At 39.7% G+C, this 18,243-nt stretch overlaps 1 protein-coding gene across 5 annotated transcripts in view; it reads left to right on the forward strand.

Moving 5' to 3' along the window:
• LOC124156504 (eyes absent homolog 2) overlaps window positions 1-17,838 on the forward strand; it is a 560,747-nt gene extending 542,909 nt beyond the window's left edge. For all 5 annotated transcript variants that reach the window (XM_046531078.1, XM_046531079.1, XM_046531080.1 and 2 more), the window contains 10 exons: window positions 251-503; window positions 3,955-4,083; window positions 4,742-4,911; window positions 9,462-9,551; window positions 10,548-10,606; window positions 11,491-11,651; window positions 13,442-13,556; window positions 15,093-15,214; window positions 15,335-15,435; window positions 16,861-17,838. In XM_046531078.1, coding sequence (XP_046387034.1) covers window positions 251-503; window positions 3,955-4,083; window positions 4,742-4,911; window positions 9,462-9,551; window positions 10,548-10,606; window positions 11,491-11,651; window positions 13,442-13,556; window positions 15,093-15,214; window positions 15,335-15,435; window positions 16,861-16,941 — 1,281 coding nt within the window. In that variant the 3' untranslated portion in view covers window positions 16,942-17,838. The remainder of the gene's footprint in view (window positions 1-250; window positions 504-3,954; window positions 4,084-4,741; window positions 4,912-9,461; window positions 9,552-10,547; window positions 10,607-11,490; window positions 11,652-13,441; window positions 13,557-15,092; window positions 15,215-15,334; window positions 15,436-16,860) is intronic.
• Window positions 17,839-18,243: the final 405 nt, after the last annotated feature.

Consider the following 18,243-nt stretch of genomic DNA (forward strand, 5'->3'; position numbering starts at 1 on the left):
CCTATGTTATAAGTAGTAAATTTTAAGTTTTCTTAAAGCATTTTAGAAGAGTCATAGTGATCAGCATTAGAACCCTGATAACTCGAATCTCGATATCTGGACACTCCGGGGAAAATCGACAAGCCTGACACATTTTTTCCTCTCAGCCATAAGGAATTTTTGAGGGGGCTCGGGCCCCCTCAGGCCCCATGGAGTGGGCGCCACTGCTACAGTTTCGATGTCTAATGTAATTGGTCCGTATTGTCTTCAGGGGTTGGACTATGCGTCCGCGGCGGCGTATGGGTCGTACGGCCACCAGAGCAGCAACCCTTATGCATCGTACTACGCGGCCCAGAGCTGCTACTACCCCTCGTCTGCCTCGGCGGCCGCCCCTTCAACGGCATCCACGGCTTCGCCTTCCTCCGCATCCGCCGCTGCGGGGACCCAGGGCCTCTCCATGGCAACCAACGCAACACTCGGACCAACTGCCTACCAACTGCCACCGTCACTCTCCGCTTCCTCAGGTATGCACTCCCAGAATGTGTGGTGTGTTTCACCTTTTGGAAAGGACAAAAATCACCTTTCGGGAACTATGAGATGTTGGATTCTAATTCCTGTGATGAATTGGGAATGATTTCATGTACAGTGCTTACTCTCTCCGTAAACCAAGCAAAATTTCACTCCCAATTTCCCGTCGAAATCCCTATTGTAACTTTTTCATTCGATTCTTCACGGGTTGACGAGATACTTTTTGGATAAAATTTCGTATTCGAGTCTATGCTACCGAAAGGAAAACATAAGGGTCGGTGAGAGCTAGAATTTTCGCGAAAAATTTAATTTTTTCCCCCGAATGAGGGACACCCTAATGTGGATATGTACATTAGGGCGGATCGGAAAAATCGATTTTTTTCAAATCCATCTGGCCCAATGAAAAAAAGTTGTGGGACCGATCAAAAATAAGGCCTGAAAAATTTGAGACCTCTAGGTGAACCCCTGACCCTCGCTCAAATGCGATTTAGGGGGGGAGGGTCGAAATTCTAAAAATTTAATATTTTATGGTCATTTCCCATAGAATTTATTGAGTTACTGCCCTTTAGGACAATAATTTCGTGCATTTTGACGTATCTGCCACCGTTTAGCCACAAAATGCCTAATTTGAGTCCGCGCCCGCGAAGAAAATATTCCAACGCCCACGCAGCGTCGCGGATACAAGAGCCGCAGGCCGATCCCCTCCCCTCCCCGCTCGCTTCTACCCCTCCCACGCCTCCAATACAGCAAAATTCATCCCGCGTATGCTGCTAGGAGGTCGTTTATCATTGTTAATATAAATCGGAAGATGGTAGAAGGTAATAAAGGAAGCTTAGTGAGACGACTTGTCCCTTATTAGGCGCCTCGTCGGGGTTAAACAAATCGATGTTACCAACTTTTAGTGAAGTGATGAAATATTTTTAGATCCGACAACGCAGGAAAGAAGCCTACGGTCCATGAAAAGGCCTCTGGAGTGGCTATAAAGGTGTGCGAACTATGGTGACGCTTCCCTTCCATTATGTGTGTGACTAAATGGATTTAGCGGTACAGCAGGAAGTACTAAAACTTACGGAAAATGCGAATAGGCCAAAAGTAGGGTTTTTGCTTAAGTACAAACCTGGAGCACTTTTGAAAGAACATTTGAAATTATGCGATATTTTTGCGTGCAAGAAGGAGCATAATGTTCCCCCAAATCAAGAAGTATGTTGAGAGACCAGCGGACGAAACTAAAGATGATGGCTGCTGGATTGAGTCCTAAAGAAACTCGACAACTGAGGAAAAAAGAGAATCGTCGGAGAGTGTTGAGTCGACATCGTCAATTCTTGTATGGGAAAATAGTATCAAAAATTTTCTTCATCAATTCATCCGAAGAAAATTAAACTGAAGAGAAATCATCCGATTTTTATCTCTACGTTCCTCATCAAATAAAAATTCAGGACTAAACTCAAACTGGAACTTCTGCGTCGAAAATGCATCTGCCAAATGTGATAGAGGTATATGCAAGAACCAAGAAACAGCAATGATCGTCCCCGCAACTTTAGTTGACGCAAAAATCATAACTTCGTAAGAAACATCCAAGGTAGTTTGCAAGATTACTTACGTAGACAGAAAAAGATGCTAATTATTGTGAAGACGAAAAGAGAGGTATCAAAGGGTGTCATCAAAGGAATACATTTTTATGGAGTGAAACACTATACTTTTGTCTGATGAAAAAAGGCAAGAGTACTTATCAATCCAAGTTTAGAGGGGAATGTGTGATGTTAGTTGAAGAAGCAGGGTCCCACTTTTGGGTTTGCCTCCCCCGTTGGAGGAATAGCAAAAGTTATAAAATCTGCGATTCTCGATTCCTTTCCGAGTGAAAATTAGATACACAAAAATAAAAAGGATTTGAATGCGATGGTGAATACCGCCCAAAAAGGAGGCATCATCCCTATGCTACAAGCATAATTCCAACATCCCTTGCTATGTGAGTAAACTCTTCTCGGGATTCCCACCGGGTTAATTTTTCCATAATGGCAAACGTTTCAAGCTCCGACTTGGGGCTCATCATCAGGGATAAATTTCGTTGAATCCCTAGAAGAGTTTATCCACACCATTCGCCGGGAAAGCATCAAATCATATTTCATCCCTTACAGAGGTCTATTTGCTAATTGCACTAAGTTGACTTAGATTTGCGGCATAAACATTGGGAGGGCAATCTAAGGACCGAATTTGCGTTGTTGCAAGTATGCGTTTGGCGGCCGATCCGAGATTTTTTAAAGTGCTGGATTTTAATATCAACTTTAAGGACTACTCGCTGATGACATATTGGAGAGAGACCACAGTACCTCCGGCTACATCTGACCTTAGTGCTGTGGATTTTCAAAAATCTATTGATGAACTTTCAAATTTGAAGTTAAATATTTCTTTTTATTATAGATACGGACGAGAGATTCATGAAGAAATTCACCAAAACTTTGTTGACAACAGCGAAAGACGAGGAATGACACTGACATTAGAAATACAGATTGGAAAGCAGGTAATTGAAAAATTCTTTTGTGATAGTTCCTCCACAGACGATATTGAAACATTAAATATTTAGACTAACGAAGTAAGACGCACTTGGTCTGAATTTTGGTGCATTTGGCGCGTGGGAGAAGCTTGCGGGAAGGGGACGCGAGCGGCTTTCGCCCAAAATCCATTTAATCACATCTGTCGGACAAAGCCGAAATTGGAGCGCATATCCGAAGTTAGCACACTCGCATAGCCACTCGAGAGGCTTTTTCATGGACCGTAGGCTCCTTTCCTGCGTTCTCGGATCTAAAAATATTTCATCACTTCTCTAAAAGTTGGTAACATCGATTTTTTAACCCGACGAGGCGCCTAATAAGGCACAAGTCGTCTCACTAAGCTTCCTTTATTACCTTCTACCATCTTCCGATTTATATTAACAAAGATAAACGACCTCCTAGCAGCATACGCGGGATGAATTTTGCTGTACTGGAGGCGTGGGAGGGGTAGAAGCGAGCGGGGAGGGGAGGGGATCGGCCTGCGGCTCTTGTATCCGCGACGCTGCGTGGGCGTTGGAATATTTTCTTCGCGGGCGCGGACTCAAATTAGGCATTTTGTGGCTAAACGGTGGCAGATACGTCAAAATGCACGAAATTATTGTTCTAAAGGGCAGTAACTCGGCAAAATCTATAGGAAATGACCATAAAATATTAAATTTTTAGAATTTCGACCCTCCCCTCCTAAATCGCATTTGAGCGAGGGTCAGGGGTTCACCTAGAGGTCTCAAATTTTTCAGGCCTTATTTTTGATCGGTCCCACAACTTTTTTTCATTGGGCCAGATGGATTTGAAAAAAATCGATTTTTCCGATCCGCCCTAATGTACATGTCTGTAAGACGAAGGAAATCCTCGTCTCTGTTGGTGAAGTGACGATTCTTCTTTTTTTTTTTGATGATAGAGTCCCCGGAGTACATCTTGCCGGACAACGAGCACGCATCCCCCGCCATCAAGCAGGAGTCCAACGGCGGAGGGAGCGCCCACACAACCCCCAGGAGAGGAACCACCCCCGCCTCCACCGCCCCCGAAGGTAACCACGCCCTCCAAGCACCCTGTTTCAATCGATGCGTCTGCATCAGTAGGTCCATCAGTAAATCCACGTGATATGTAGTAGAGGTTTCCTTTTTATGGACGAATGGAAAAAAACCATGGGTCAACCCAGTTGAAATTTTATTGTGACTGTTTATAATAATCATAATAAAACACAATTGTAAACTTTAATGTCAACTTGCTGAGGTTTCGACACTGCTCAGTGCCAATTTCCACGTACATCATAGACAGGGTGTCCCATTTATCTTGACCACCCGAAATAACTTTTTTCCAGATGTAAATTCAAAAATGTGTCAAGCAAATGTCCAGTAGCCGTCAGGGCGACATTAATCAGCATGACTGTCTTTATTGTAGCTTTGTTATTTACAAAGATATGAACAGCGGTATTTTTTTTTTAATGGCCCCCTATATTTTTTGTTGCATAGTGATGGGTGAGAAAATATGGGTAAAAATGTGGATGGGGTAGTTAATGAGTTAGTAGAGTGAATGATAGCATTCTAGCTTTGGTATAAATGGATTTGAAAGGTGGCTTATTAAGAAGTTTTTTATTGTGGAATAGGTACTACGAGAAACTAGGATATGAGGGGGGTACTTTATAAACTGTATATAATTCCGAGTATTCTCCATTGTATTTGCAGGCCCTGGTTTGCGCACGGGCCGCGGCAGGGGTCGCCGCGCGGGCCATAACAATCCCGCGTCGCCCAACCCGGAGTACAACCTGGAGCGCGTGTTCATTTGGGATCTGGACGAGACCATCATCATCTTCCACTCTCTGCTCACGGGATCGTACGCCACGCGATACGGAAAGGTGAGTGAGTCCGTCGTCTTATTCTTATTCTTCTTCTGGAGAGAGAGAGTGTGTGTGTGTTGTCTGTTTGGAGGACTCGAACGTCACAATCCATTTAGGGTTAATATCAAAGTTAAAGATCATTTTTGTTCTTTGGCAAAGCAACCAATAATGGAAGACAACATGGAAATCGCGATAATTCTCAATAATTTTAATATTGATGATATGTGAGACCCACATCGGCATAATTTTCCAGCTGATACTCATGAATGATGGAATCCAAAATAAACTTCGTTATATTCCACATAGTATTTATTTAAAAAACTACCGGTTACGACTTTTCCAGGTCATAATGACCTAAAACAATGTTAACATTGATAATGACCTGAAAAGGTCGAAACCGGAAGAGTTTTTAAATAAATACTGTGTGTAATAATAACAAGGTTTATTTTTGATTCTACCATCTCACCATTGCACGTAGTGGACTCGAGAACCACATTCAATAACCATAAATATTCGCTTTTATAATTTGCATAGTTGTAGTTTATTTGCCATATTGACTCGGCCCTCGGGTTGCTTTCGTGCTGATTTCCTTGTCTATTTCTTCTTCTCCTCCGTCAATAGGGTGATTTCCTATTATTTTTTTTATTGCCTAAATCGAAAGATTATTACTCCTGGAGTACGCATTTCACGCTTTTAGATTTTTAAATGACGATAGCTATTTTTCGCGATTTAATTAAAAGTGAAAATTTTCAAGCGCGCGAAAACGCGGCGGCTAAGTATGAATGCTGGGAAAAGCCCGTGTGAGGTCCGGCTGCTGCTGTGTGAGGCCACCCGGGTGCGAGGCTATGAACGCCGCTGCGATGTAGGCTGCTTGCTGTCGAGCACGGCGGTAGCGTAGAGTACCCTGCTAGCAGGTAGCGCTTCGCTTAAATAAGGATTATTATTAATGCCCTTTCAAACCAAGAAAACTTTCCGACCGTAGGCACTTTTAATAGGTGATTATTAAGAAATGTATCCCCAAGCTCTGTGCCTCATGCGTTAAACTTTCGGAGAAAACTTCGTGCAGTGTAGTTTTCTCGGAAATGATCGGTCAGAGAAACTTGTGCGTTGTACCGCTGCCTTCCTCCTGACTTTTTCAGTGCGATATTGTTGCGCTCTTTGTGTGTTTTTTTTTTTAATTTTAGCATGCCGAAGTAAGCGACAAGGGAAACGCGTCGACGAAAGAAAAGAACGAATATTCTCGAAGGTGGCCAGATGTTCGCAGTTGGATTGTGAGGCCATCTCAACTCAGTTTACGAAAGCGAATACGTCCACGCGGCGACAAACCGATCAAATTCGCCACGGAGAAATGGAAGTGTCAGCAGGCGTTCCAGCAGTGGGAAAATCGTGCCTTTGCGACACTCGGTGCGACCATCTTGAAAATGCATTCATTCTGCCGTCAATGCGGGCGATATTGGAAACGTGAAGAAACGACGGAGTTGAGGAGACGGTGGTCGAGGACAGAACTGAGCGATGGAGAGGAATTGGGCAGTTTCCTTCATCAAATAAACGAAAGGATTTGCGATTCATTACCCACCATTAGTGTATCCATAATATACAAATTATTTGGTTTTACAAATCCCTGTTTAGACGAATTTTAATGGTCAATTTTAACCTCATTGGAAAAAGGCCAGATTGGCGCCCATGCGATGCCACTCCACGTGACGTCACAGGGACCTAGATGCTATACGAGTACATAAGAGTTTTACATCATCTGAGATTACCAATGCATGCATGAGGCACAGAGCTCAGGCAAACATGTCTTAATAATCACCTATTAAAAGTGCCTACGGTCGGAAAGTTTCCTTCGTTTGATAAGGTATGAATAATCCTTATTTAAGCCAAGCGCTACCTGCTAGCAGGGTACTCTGCTACCTGCTAGCAGCCTCCATCTGCAGCCTGCGCCTAGCGGCGCACCTGTCCTCGCCCCAAGGTCACCTCACTTTGCGACAGCGGGAAGCAGAATGACGTCAGACGGGATTTTCCCGGCATTCATACTTAGCCGTCGCGTTTTCGCACGCTTGAAATTTTTCATTTAAAAACTCTACCGGTTTTTACTCTTCCTGGTCATTATGACCTGAAACAATGTTAACATTGATAACGACCAGAAAAGGTCGAAACCGTAAGAGTTTTTAATAAATACTGTGTGTAATAATAACAATGTTTATTTTTGATTCTACCATCTCAACATTCCACGTAGTGGACTCGAGAACCATATTCAATAACGGAGGAGAAGACGAAAGAGACAAGGAAATCAGCAAGAATTTAATCGTGAAAAATGGATATCGCCATTTAAAAGTCTAAAAGCGTGAAATGCGTACTCCAGGAGTAATAATCTTTCGATTTGGGCAATAGAAAAATAATAGGAAACCACCTTATTACGCCAAGGACGTCTTTTCCTTAGACTGAGAGTATAAGAGAGTATGATTTACGTCCTAAACAGATGCAGTGCACCATTTTTTTAGTGAACCGGAAAGAGGACGTTGCTAGGAGTCCGCGCATTTGATGCGACGACACAATCACGGCGAAACTTCGATATTTCGCGGCCGACAACTCAGGGAAACGGTTGGAAGGATCAAAGGAGTGAAAAATAGGACGTGTGTCTTGAGGGGGGTGTGGGGCGAAGGAGGTCACCTGATACGTTTCAGCGACGTCGGCCCCTTTTTCGCCGGTCTAAATTAGAGGGTGGGGATTAATGATATTTATAAAGGGCCGCGTGTTTTGACGTCTGAGGAAGGAAGGGAAGGAAGAGAGGGAGTCAGGTGGCGATGTGTTGACGGGTCACAAGGGGTCCTGGAAGAGGGCCAGGGGGGGGGACCGACCCCTCTCTCTCCGTCCAAGGAATCTGGGAGAGAGACACATAGTCGCTGCAAGAGACATCCCACCCCACACTTACTAGGAAAGGTGATGACGGCCTTGCTCTGCCCCCTGTATTTGCTGTTGTTGATCAAACATTTATTCAGAAATTTATTTAAGTGAGGATCGGGTCGTTGTGGTGGCTAGTGCCTTGGCTTCCTACCCTGAGGGATCAGGTTCAAATCCTGGTGGTGGCAGGGAATGTTCAAGGACTTGACGATCCCTGCTTGAATGTTGTGTGGAGGACACTTCTAGCAGTGGCGCAGCGAGGGAGGGGTTTAGGGGGATAAACCCCCCCCCCCCCCCAGAGCTCACAGAAATTTTTAAGTTACTTAATTGGATTAATATTGTTTATAGAATAGTGTGAGGATTAATAAATAAAATATCCCTCAGAATCACCATTATGAACCATTTATCTTAATTTTTTTCTGGCGGAAGCTCTCCGCACCTCCTCCTTACCCTGGTGGGTATACAATACCCCCAAGCCTCCCAGTATTAGTTGCGCTTGAAACCCCCCCTAGCCTTAATTCCTGCGCCCCTGACTTCTAGTACAACACTCTATCTGCCAGATGGGACTTTCAACTGTGGTCCCCTCGGCGCCTTTCGTTAAGAGCAGGCAAAAGCAGACGCCAGGTTTCTCTCCACTCTTCCTTCCAAACCCTTCACTCATGGCGCAAATGACCTCAGCTGTCATTCTATTCCTCCAAATACCATACCATTTAATGCAAGTAATTATCCACATGAGTCTTTTGAAATGTCATTTGATGGTCTTCAGCAGTTTAAAAATGTTTGGGTTGCTATTGGGCTGTATTATTTTTGGGGGGTTCATTTGGAAGGGGTGCCGTCATAGGCGGATCTGGGGGGGGCACGTGACCCTTAGAAATGTGCAAGATTTTTAATATGAACCTATTATCCTTGCGTTTGTTTTGTATTATGAGGTATCCTTGTGCCCCCCCCCCAACACTAAATCTTGGATACAGCCTTGCTTGTGTCCCCCCCAGAAGAAATCCTGGATCTGCCCATGGGTACCGTGCTTCTCAAACATTTCTTGATGAGCTCCTTCACCCATGGCCTCTGTTGCCATATGTTTTCAATGTGCTATTTTTTATCAAAATTTCATTTAAAAAATTAGAAAAGGATCAAATGGCATTTTAAGTTTAATTAACTTCAATTTATTAATGTTTCAACAGTATACAAATTTCTAATGTCCAACTGTCAAGTTGTCAGAGCTGAGTTTTCCTTTTTCATACAAACCACGCAGACAATGTCAACAAATGTGCAAAATACAATTGTTTATGTAAACTGACTGTTTGGCATACTGGTCAATGCTAATGCTTAACCGATACGCTATTGGCGAGGTCATGGATTCGCGAGTGATTACTAATTGGCGATATTTTGGTTTTTTTGAGCTCACGGAATTTTTGCTGAATCTCATTCAGAGTTGACTCCCAATTGATTGGTCCTTTTTCCCCACGTATTTAAACTTAAGAATATTGTCTTGAAATTTTCAAAGTATTCATCATCAATCGTCACCAATATTTTTCTCTCTATAAAATATAAAAATGTTATCTTTCTCTGATGGCATATTCCTATCTCCTCATGAGATATGCTGAAGTTTGTTTTTCCTCACTACGAAGGTTGCTCATTTCAGAAACAATCTCTCTTCCGCACAGGATGCCCACAGTGTGGTTCAGCTTGGCTTCAGGATGGAGGAAATGGTGTTCAACCTGGCAGACACGCATTTCTTTTTTAATGATGTTGAAGTAAGTGCTCCAGGCATTTCAATTAGTGTACTTCTGTGATTTTTTCCTGCCTGTTTGACGCTAATCCTAGGAGTATGGTAGCCCAATGGGTTGAGCATGTGGCTGCTGATCAGAGAATTCTGGGTTTAAATCTTCAGACACCCTCAAATGAGTGTGAGGCATTTCAGGGGAATAGTTTGAATTGTAAACAAAATAAAAAAAATTCAAAGGTGATTAATTATCATTTTATGACTTGAAATGAATGAGCAAGGGCTCACCAGTCTTGGATTAGGGTCAATCGGACGCTGTGCATGAATCCTTTAAAATGATAACAGTTGCATTCTCAGATCAATTTTTCTGTTTGCTTTTGTATTAATGAATTATATGAGTGTGCAGTGGTAGACAAGTGCTTGTTTTACAGGAACGATGCCTGCTTCTCTAGTGTTTAGTAAATGTGCAATGATGTTGTCTTCTCCTAAGCAAAAATATTTAGCCTTACAGATCACCTATTCATTCTATTCATCTATGTACTCTCAGTCAATGTCACAATCTTATTTTAGGAAAAGTTTGTGTCCCTTAAATATTGTAATATGTATTTACTATGGTCGAAGAATGCAGCTGAGGAGAATTTTTAGTGTCTTTGATGATTATCTCGGCAACGGACAGGTTCATATTTATTTAACATTATTTAAATCATCTAAATTCTCAATGTAGTTTACTATTATATACGTTATGTGCAAAAATTGTATCAGGTCCTTAAGGACAGGTAATTTAAGTTGCTTTTTTGTGAAATAAATGTTAATACCTATTGGGTTCAATGGATGAAGAGGTTGCTCAAGGAGGATTTCTTTTATGCAGATTTTTCCTTTAGGCATGTCCAATTTGTTACCTTGCATAATATTTGTGTCATTGTTTTCCATTGTTTCTTAATCTGACCCATTTGGAAGAAACTTTTATATGAATAGGATGAAATTAGTTCAGATGTGCTCATCCCATGGTGTACTTTATTTATTGCAGGATTGCGATCAGGTGCACATAGACGACGTGTCATCAGATGACAATGGTCAGGATCTTAGGTGAGTAATTTAGTGTTACTTTAGTACGATCATGGTTAATTATTTTCTTAATATGAGACTTCACCATTACTGTGATCAGGAATACATGCAAAAACAATTTTATTCTACATAGTGTAATAGTAATTATGATTTTATATTAATTCGGAAATACCATATAAATATAGACTAGCTAGAAAAATTGTGTATGTTTATGGTCAATGCATCCTTTTTCAGTTGGACAGTTTGCATGATCAAATTTCTCATCTTATACATTTTTTTCCACTTGAAGTTGGCATTGGGTTTCATAAAATTGTGATGAAAGTGTGGGGTCTAGAAAGTTTAGATTTTGTACTTGTGATTGAGAGCACATTCTTTTGATGGTGAAATTTCTCATTTTTTCATGACAACTATTCTCTAATTACTCTGGGCACTTGCTCACATAAATATGAAGTTGTATGAATCAATTAATCTCTAAGTAGTATGTAGACTTGCTCTTGTTCAACTTCAGCTATCATTTTGACATCAGCGCAAACAGTGGATATCTTCTATTGGCCTAATTCTTCTGCATAGATTGTTTTCTCTGTTTTTTCTTTCAGAACTTTTCTTGCCATTCAAAATTTTTGATTCAATGCTTTATAGATCTTAATGCCTTGGAACAGTCCTGAAATACCAGTTTTACAGGTTTCATTGTTAAATTTTTTAAAACCTTGTGCTTGAATTTCAATTGAGATAGTAAACTTTCTTTTTAGGACTTGTTACTTAACACTTGTGTTTGAACTGGTATAATTAAGACACTTGATGCACCTTGACCTTTTACTCTGTATTTCGCAATTGCTTCATGAGTCTGTGTAAAAATGTGTGTTTGTGATTTATGTTTAATTGAGCTTCTTTTTTCTCTGTTTCAGTGCCTACAACTTTGCCACGGATGGGTTCCACGCAGCGGCCACCAATGGCAACTTGTGTCTCGCCACTGGCGTCCGGGGAGGCGTGGATTGGATGAGGAAATTGGCATTCCGGTATCGCAAAATCAAAGAAACGTACAATAATTACCGGAATAGTGTTGGAGGTGAGATCGGTGTTAAAATGCAGATTTTGAGCATTCACATTCTCAAATTGCCTACTTTAGAGGCTGTGGAACACGGTTTAAAGCACCAAAGATTGCATTCTTTTTGGATGCTTTTGTATTAAGTTTGTGGAAATGTAATAAATCTCTCTTGATAGAAGTTTCTTAACCCTTTTAGTGCGGCGCGTCGATATATCGGCTTTTACCGCTCGGCTGAAAAGTGTGGTGCGCCGATATATCGGCTTTTACGTTATTGTTGTTAAATTTGAGGACATTGACATAAAAAAAACTTGTATATCAGTAAACGTATAAAATTGTTGTGATTATTGTCCAATTTCATTAATTCATTAATTAAAAAAACCGCTTAAAGATATCTAAAAATTACATAAGTGTATAATGTTTATTTTTTCCTAGTTGCTACATTTTATTAAAATGCCCTCTGCATTTTTCGACTGGAAGAAGGACAGCGCTAAAAGGATTAATGCTTGTAGAATATTACCGATTAATGTAATCATTTTTTTAAATATTCAACTATGTATTTGATTGGGCTCAATGCAAATTCTCACGTCTAACAATCTTTGAATGGACATATGTTTAACCCCAGCTAGCACATTATAAGTCATTGAGATAAGGTGGAAAGAAGAAATAAGGAAGGCACTTATCAAGTGAGCTTGTTATGGGTTTCATACAGCCAGGCGGACAAACATCCAGAGTAATGACAAAACAGATGCCAAACTTTCAGCACTTCCATAGATGCTGTTATTATCCCATTGTTTCAGAGTATTTATTAAGACATTTATGTATAAGAATAATGTTTTTATTCTTGGCACTTCTATATTATGAGGAGAAATAATATCATACAGCCATAATTTGAAAATCAATCACATTTATGAAATGACTGCGAAACGACAGTCGTAAGAAAAACATATAATTTCACAAGAATAGCAACATAGAATAATATAAAAATAACCGGAAGGAATCTCTAATATATATTGTATTCATCAGGTTATCAGATCATAAATTAAAATTCATAAATGTTATATTGTGAGGACCTTGAATAATTTCAGTTTTTTCATTCACGTACCAGCTAAGTTTTTCTATATCGTTGGAATTTAAAATGGTAACCACACCTTGTTTCCTCATCGGTTACCGTGGTCTAGTAGCTGCAGATACTGAGGTCATACATTCGGTTCTCCCTGTTGTTTTTTTTTCTTTCCGCCACAAGGATAAAGTACTTGTATTATGCCTTATATCTTCACCTGCCAGTCCCTTGCTGTTATTAATTTTTTTCTATTTATGTAAAAATCTGTTATCAGTCATTAAGCTCTTATTAAGTCTCGCTGAATTTCACCGGTAGGCTTTAAATTCATGTCGGGATGAGCAGCGTAGCATATGTAGTACGCTGTTCTGCCGCCTTTGGCACTCCAACGGAAGCAACTTACGTTGCCTGAGGATATTTGACGGCATTCCTTACCTATTCTTTCCTAAATCTTACCCTTGCCTTGTATAAGCCCCTTAGCTTACGATAAGTTGCTTATCAATTTTTTCCGTAAGAAATCCGTAAGAAACGGATAACTCTTACTTTGTATTATCTGGGATGTTCTTGAAGGAGATCAACATTTTGAAAAGCATTCCTAATTTCTTTGGGTGCTAGAAGGCTATATCGAATTTAATATTCCTATGATTTATCCTCGTATTTACTCAGCATTTTCCTAATATTTTGTGTAGTTTTCTTTGTAACTGAAAAGATCAAGCCATTTATTATGTACGTATTAATTTACATCTGTTTGCAGGTTTACTTGGAGCTGGCAAACGAGAAGCGTGGTTGCAACTACGTGCAGAAATCGAAGCAACCACCGACAATTGGCTGACCCTAGCCATAAAATGCCTGGCACTCATTAACTCAAGGTGAATTTCTTTGTGAAAATATTTTTTCCTCCTTTTCTCAGGTGCATTTAATGAATAATGGGCTTGATAATTTCATTTAAATTTGCATTGCATTTCAATTTTCTGGAAATAATTCATGGTATTCTCAGACTCCATGGTGTTCTAAGACATGGTATTCTGCATCCTTGAATTGAATCCTCTGCTCTGTAGTAATACTTTTGTCATGTGGGTAAATTTAATATGGCTCAAAAAAAAACTGGTGGCAAAACAGTCTGTTGAATTGAAAATGGAGCTTCTATCCTTTTGAGCATTTTATTCTTGTTGTGATGGCAGAAATTTAACTAAATTACGCGTGTGAATTTTACTGGGGTGGCTTTTAAATAGTGTAATTCACTGGCTAACCAAAATTTAAGTAAGATGAAACAATTATTATTTTGCACCAAAATGTTCTCTCCAGCTCACTCACGACGTTTCCACAAAAGGGTTTTGATGTGTCTCTTCTTCTTGTAGGGTAGCTTTGTCACAAGCGTATTTGCTGGCATTTCACTCGGAGAATAGTGTGCAAAAAGTGTGCATGTTCATCGAATTTTGTTTATTCACTCACCTCTCCTTGAGTGGTGGATGTTGCAAACCACATTTGTGATCTTATGACATTCGTTCGATGAAATGAAATGTCAATCTTCACTAGCATGTCCTTGGTGTCACCTACAGCAGTGAAATATTGTCAAAGAGCATTTGTGGGACTGCTACATTTGTTGGGATATTTGTTTGACTCATGGTATTTACATATATGCACTCAGGTTGTTGAGTGACCAGTGAAACCTGGAATACTCTGGGAAATTTTAGGCGACTGAGGATGAGGAAAAAATCAGGGAATCCTTTTTTTTTACTGAAAAAAAATCTGTAAATTTTCGTTGGGTCCAATTTATTCTTGGGCTCAGAGTGCCCTTGCCATTGATCTGCTTCACATTAAATGCTGTTGACATTAAAATTCCCCTGGACTGGGAATCAAAGCAAGGACATTTGGCATTCTGGGCCTCTATGCTATCCAGGTCCCTTGATTCCCAAGTTTATTTCCCGAGGTCTGTGGTCTTATGGCCTAACATTTGCCACCATAAACAGAAGTGTATTGCTATGGGAATCCAAGAACCTGGATAGTTATACCAAAGGTCCTTGGTTTGATTCCCGATCCAGGGTAAACTTTTTCCCATGGCTAATAATGTTGATTTCTACACTGTTCATGTCGCTCAGTGTAACCCTGGGTTCAACATTAATATGTAATGAGTTACTCAACTTGTTTATCATTTATTTTATGTACTCTTCCCTCTGGACAAAGTTTGGCTGATCAGGACCATCACTATCGGAAGAGTTAACAGTGGAATGCAATCCAAAGGTGTCACAAAGAAATTGGAATTAAACTGTGAAAAATCCACGTACTTATTCCAAAATTTGGAAAGCTCAGGGGAACATTTTATGCGTTGAGAATTTGTGGATACTGTGTTGCTCCTTGTGTTTTGTTCATCTTAATAATATTCATTGTTTCCTCCTTTTTCGTAGGTCCAATTGTGTGAATGTGTTGGTGACTACTACTCAGCTTGTTCCCGCTTTAGCAAAAGTACTCCTGTTTGGATTGGGAGGACTCTTTCCAATAGAAAACATTTACTCTGCTACAAAAATAGGTAACGCTTGCCAAATTGTCAACACACACTCATATTGTGAATTATTGGCTACGTAAAAGTACACATATAGCGTTTCAAGAGAATTGTGAAGGCATTCATTTCATAATTTGGCTATTTCAGGCAAAGAGAGCTGCTTTGAGAGGATTGTGTCTAGGTTTGGCAGAAAGTGCACGTATGTGGTGGTGGGTGACGGACAGGATGAGGAAGCCGCCGCCAAACAGGTCAGCTCTCTCTTATTCCCACTTTTATCCTTTTCTCTCTAGTGGTACCCTTGAGTTGTTTAATAATGGATTGTTCAAGGACTCCTTTTCAAGTAATTTTCTATCCATGTATGTATTTTTGTGCTCAAATTAAGGCAAGAATGTCTCAAAATGTGGCAATGAACTCTGTAAATATTGAAAGAAAAAGAATGTAGAAATAAGGGAAACTCAATGGTGGATACAAAGGTTAACTATCAAGGCTAATGTGATGTCTACATACCTTCAGCAATGAAATGAAAGTGTGTTACTCCTCAACAGTGGTGCAGCGAGGGGGGGGGGTTTGAGGGATAAACCCCCAGAGCATTGATTTCAATTGATGGTCAATTGTAATAATAATAATAAATTTATTTCACCATTGGCAAATTATACATCTGCAAGGCTAAAGTAAATATGAGATTTACAAATAGTTACATACCAACATACATACATGATTGAAAATTTTCCAGGTTCTTGGGAATTCTCAAAATAATCGTTTCACTATATGTACAAACATTAGAAACAGAGCCGAAAGGGTTATAAAAATACTAACAGAAAGTATGGAAAAATATAGGCATTCAAGTTGCCATCTAGAAAATTTCCTTTATAATGCATCCTCCAGATATTCATTAATACTGTAATAGCATTTTTCAGCTAGGAGGATGTTTAGTCTCTTTTTAAATTCGGAAGGTGATTTGCTATTTCTTATTTCATCGGGCATATTTATGTAATTACCCTTACTTTATCGTAATGAATAATATAAAATATCTTAATACAAAAGTTTTGAAAATTATAGTAAAACACTTTATTAAAATCTGAAATTGTTGGCATATGGTCACTTAGGTTTTTGTTTATATCTTCCTGATAAATCATTTATTTAAAAGAATAAACAAATTAGAGACCCAAGTCACACGCATGGACTGCATACTGGGATCTAACATGATTTTCTGGGGGTGTCCCATGTCACCCTATATTATGAGGTGTGACTTGGGACAGTTATAATTAGTTAATAAATCTGCAAATAATTACCCAATAAAGTTTATTTTTTTTATTATTCCTGACACATTGTCTTGCACTTCGATATTAATTTCAAAAAAGTTAGCTGAAGTTGGAGAGACAATTTGAGTTTTGAATACCAAAACTGTCCCAAGTCATCCACTTTGACGGTATACATATTGTGAAGATGGATTGAGTTTGAGAAGTACCTGAACCAAGTCATTTTTGGATATTTCTGTAAACATATTGTTGAGTCAACAAAAATTTTTAATACTTCTCTTTGTATGCTTCATAGGTGGATCAATTTTAAAAAAATATTTTTTGTTTTTTTTTAGTTGAAATTTTAAATTTAAATTAACATTTTTTATTTCGGTTAAACTTTAATGTAACTTCCTTCTTTCTGACTCTCAACAGCTCAACTTCCCATTCTGGAGGATCTCCGGACACAGCGACACTGCTGCCCTCTTGAATGCACTCGACATGGGCTTCTTGTGATCTCCCTCTCTCTCGTTGACCTGAGCTGAGAACTATTCTGTGAAACATCGACAATTCTATGACGTCAGTTTTTGTGCAAGGTGTTCAGACCCGCAAGGGAACTTGTTGTGTGCTCCAAGATTCAACTCTTTAATAATCCAACCGGGGAGTGATTTTTTTTTCGAGGGATCTGTGAATGTTTGATGTAAATCGGAATAGTGCCGGGAACGCATGCTTTGGGAAAGACAGTGCATACGTAATAAGTATTTATATATGCCCTAGTGCTTTTGATGGGACCAGGGTGTAGCAACTCATTGTGGAACTGTTTATTTATACATGAGTGTGCAGTCCTGGCCACAAAGTCTTATTGTGTAATGGTCAAGTGTTTTAATCAAAAGTCGTTTGGATTCTCGGCGAGAGATTTTGAAGGAGAAGGATAGCAAGCGAGCAGGCTTTGGAAGGTTTTGAGGGGCTTGTGAGAGGTTGAGACTCGGTTGAACTGGCTATTTGGATTCCAGTTGGTTTTAGCAATCATTTTCACCACTCGTTTTTTCAAAGTAGCTTGTACCTGTCCCCTCTAATATCTCTTCCACATGGTGATCCGGAAATATCTGCATTGTAAATAGTAAAACTCACTCATCATTCAACTTTCGAAAAAAACACTGTAACCTTTTTAATGACATTGGCATGTAATGTACTTTTATCTTTTGTCTGAAAGGTGGAAAACTTTTTTTTTTTATAGTTTCTTTTTTGAAAAATCGAGAGTTCTATTTCTGTTACCATTTAGTCTTGTCTTAAAAATTACCGGTAACTAAGGGTACAGTGATTAACATATCATTCCTTTATTCTGTTGAGTAAGTTGGAAGTACTGTTTTGAAAATAGTTTTGTTAGCATGCAATAAAATACACTCGCAGAAATCTACTCTTTTAATCCATCACCCTTGGCCGTATTTATGTTGTGTGAATACTCATTTCTCAATTATTTCTGTCTGCATTCCTTGTTGCCTATCTTGGGCTTTGACAAACTCCATCCACCTTTGTAAGTCCTTAACCTAAGTCCTTACCCCTCTCATGTACCCATTCTTCTTCATTCTAGCCTCTGTTCTTGTTTCTAGGTCAAACTCTCAGATCTCGGGTTCTTCTTCCATGTGGCTTGGCTTCCAAATATTTTGACGATGATTCGAGATCATCAATAACTCATTTTGTTGAAGTAACCTTGCACCAATGTATTAGCTAATTTCTTACTGTGCCCTGGGTGGAGATGAATTTTGTTACAAAATTTTAACCACCCTTTTTTCAAATCCATTTAAACCCATCTTTAAT

Source organism: Ischnura elegans, chromosome 3 (assembly GCF_921293095.1).
Source record: "Ischnura elegans chromosome 3, ioIscEleg1.1, whole genome shotgun sequence".
NCBI lineage: Eukaryota > Metazoa > Arthropoda > Insecta > Odonata > Coenagrionidae > Ischnura > Ischnura elegans.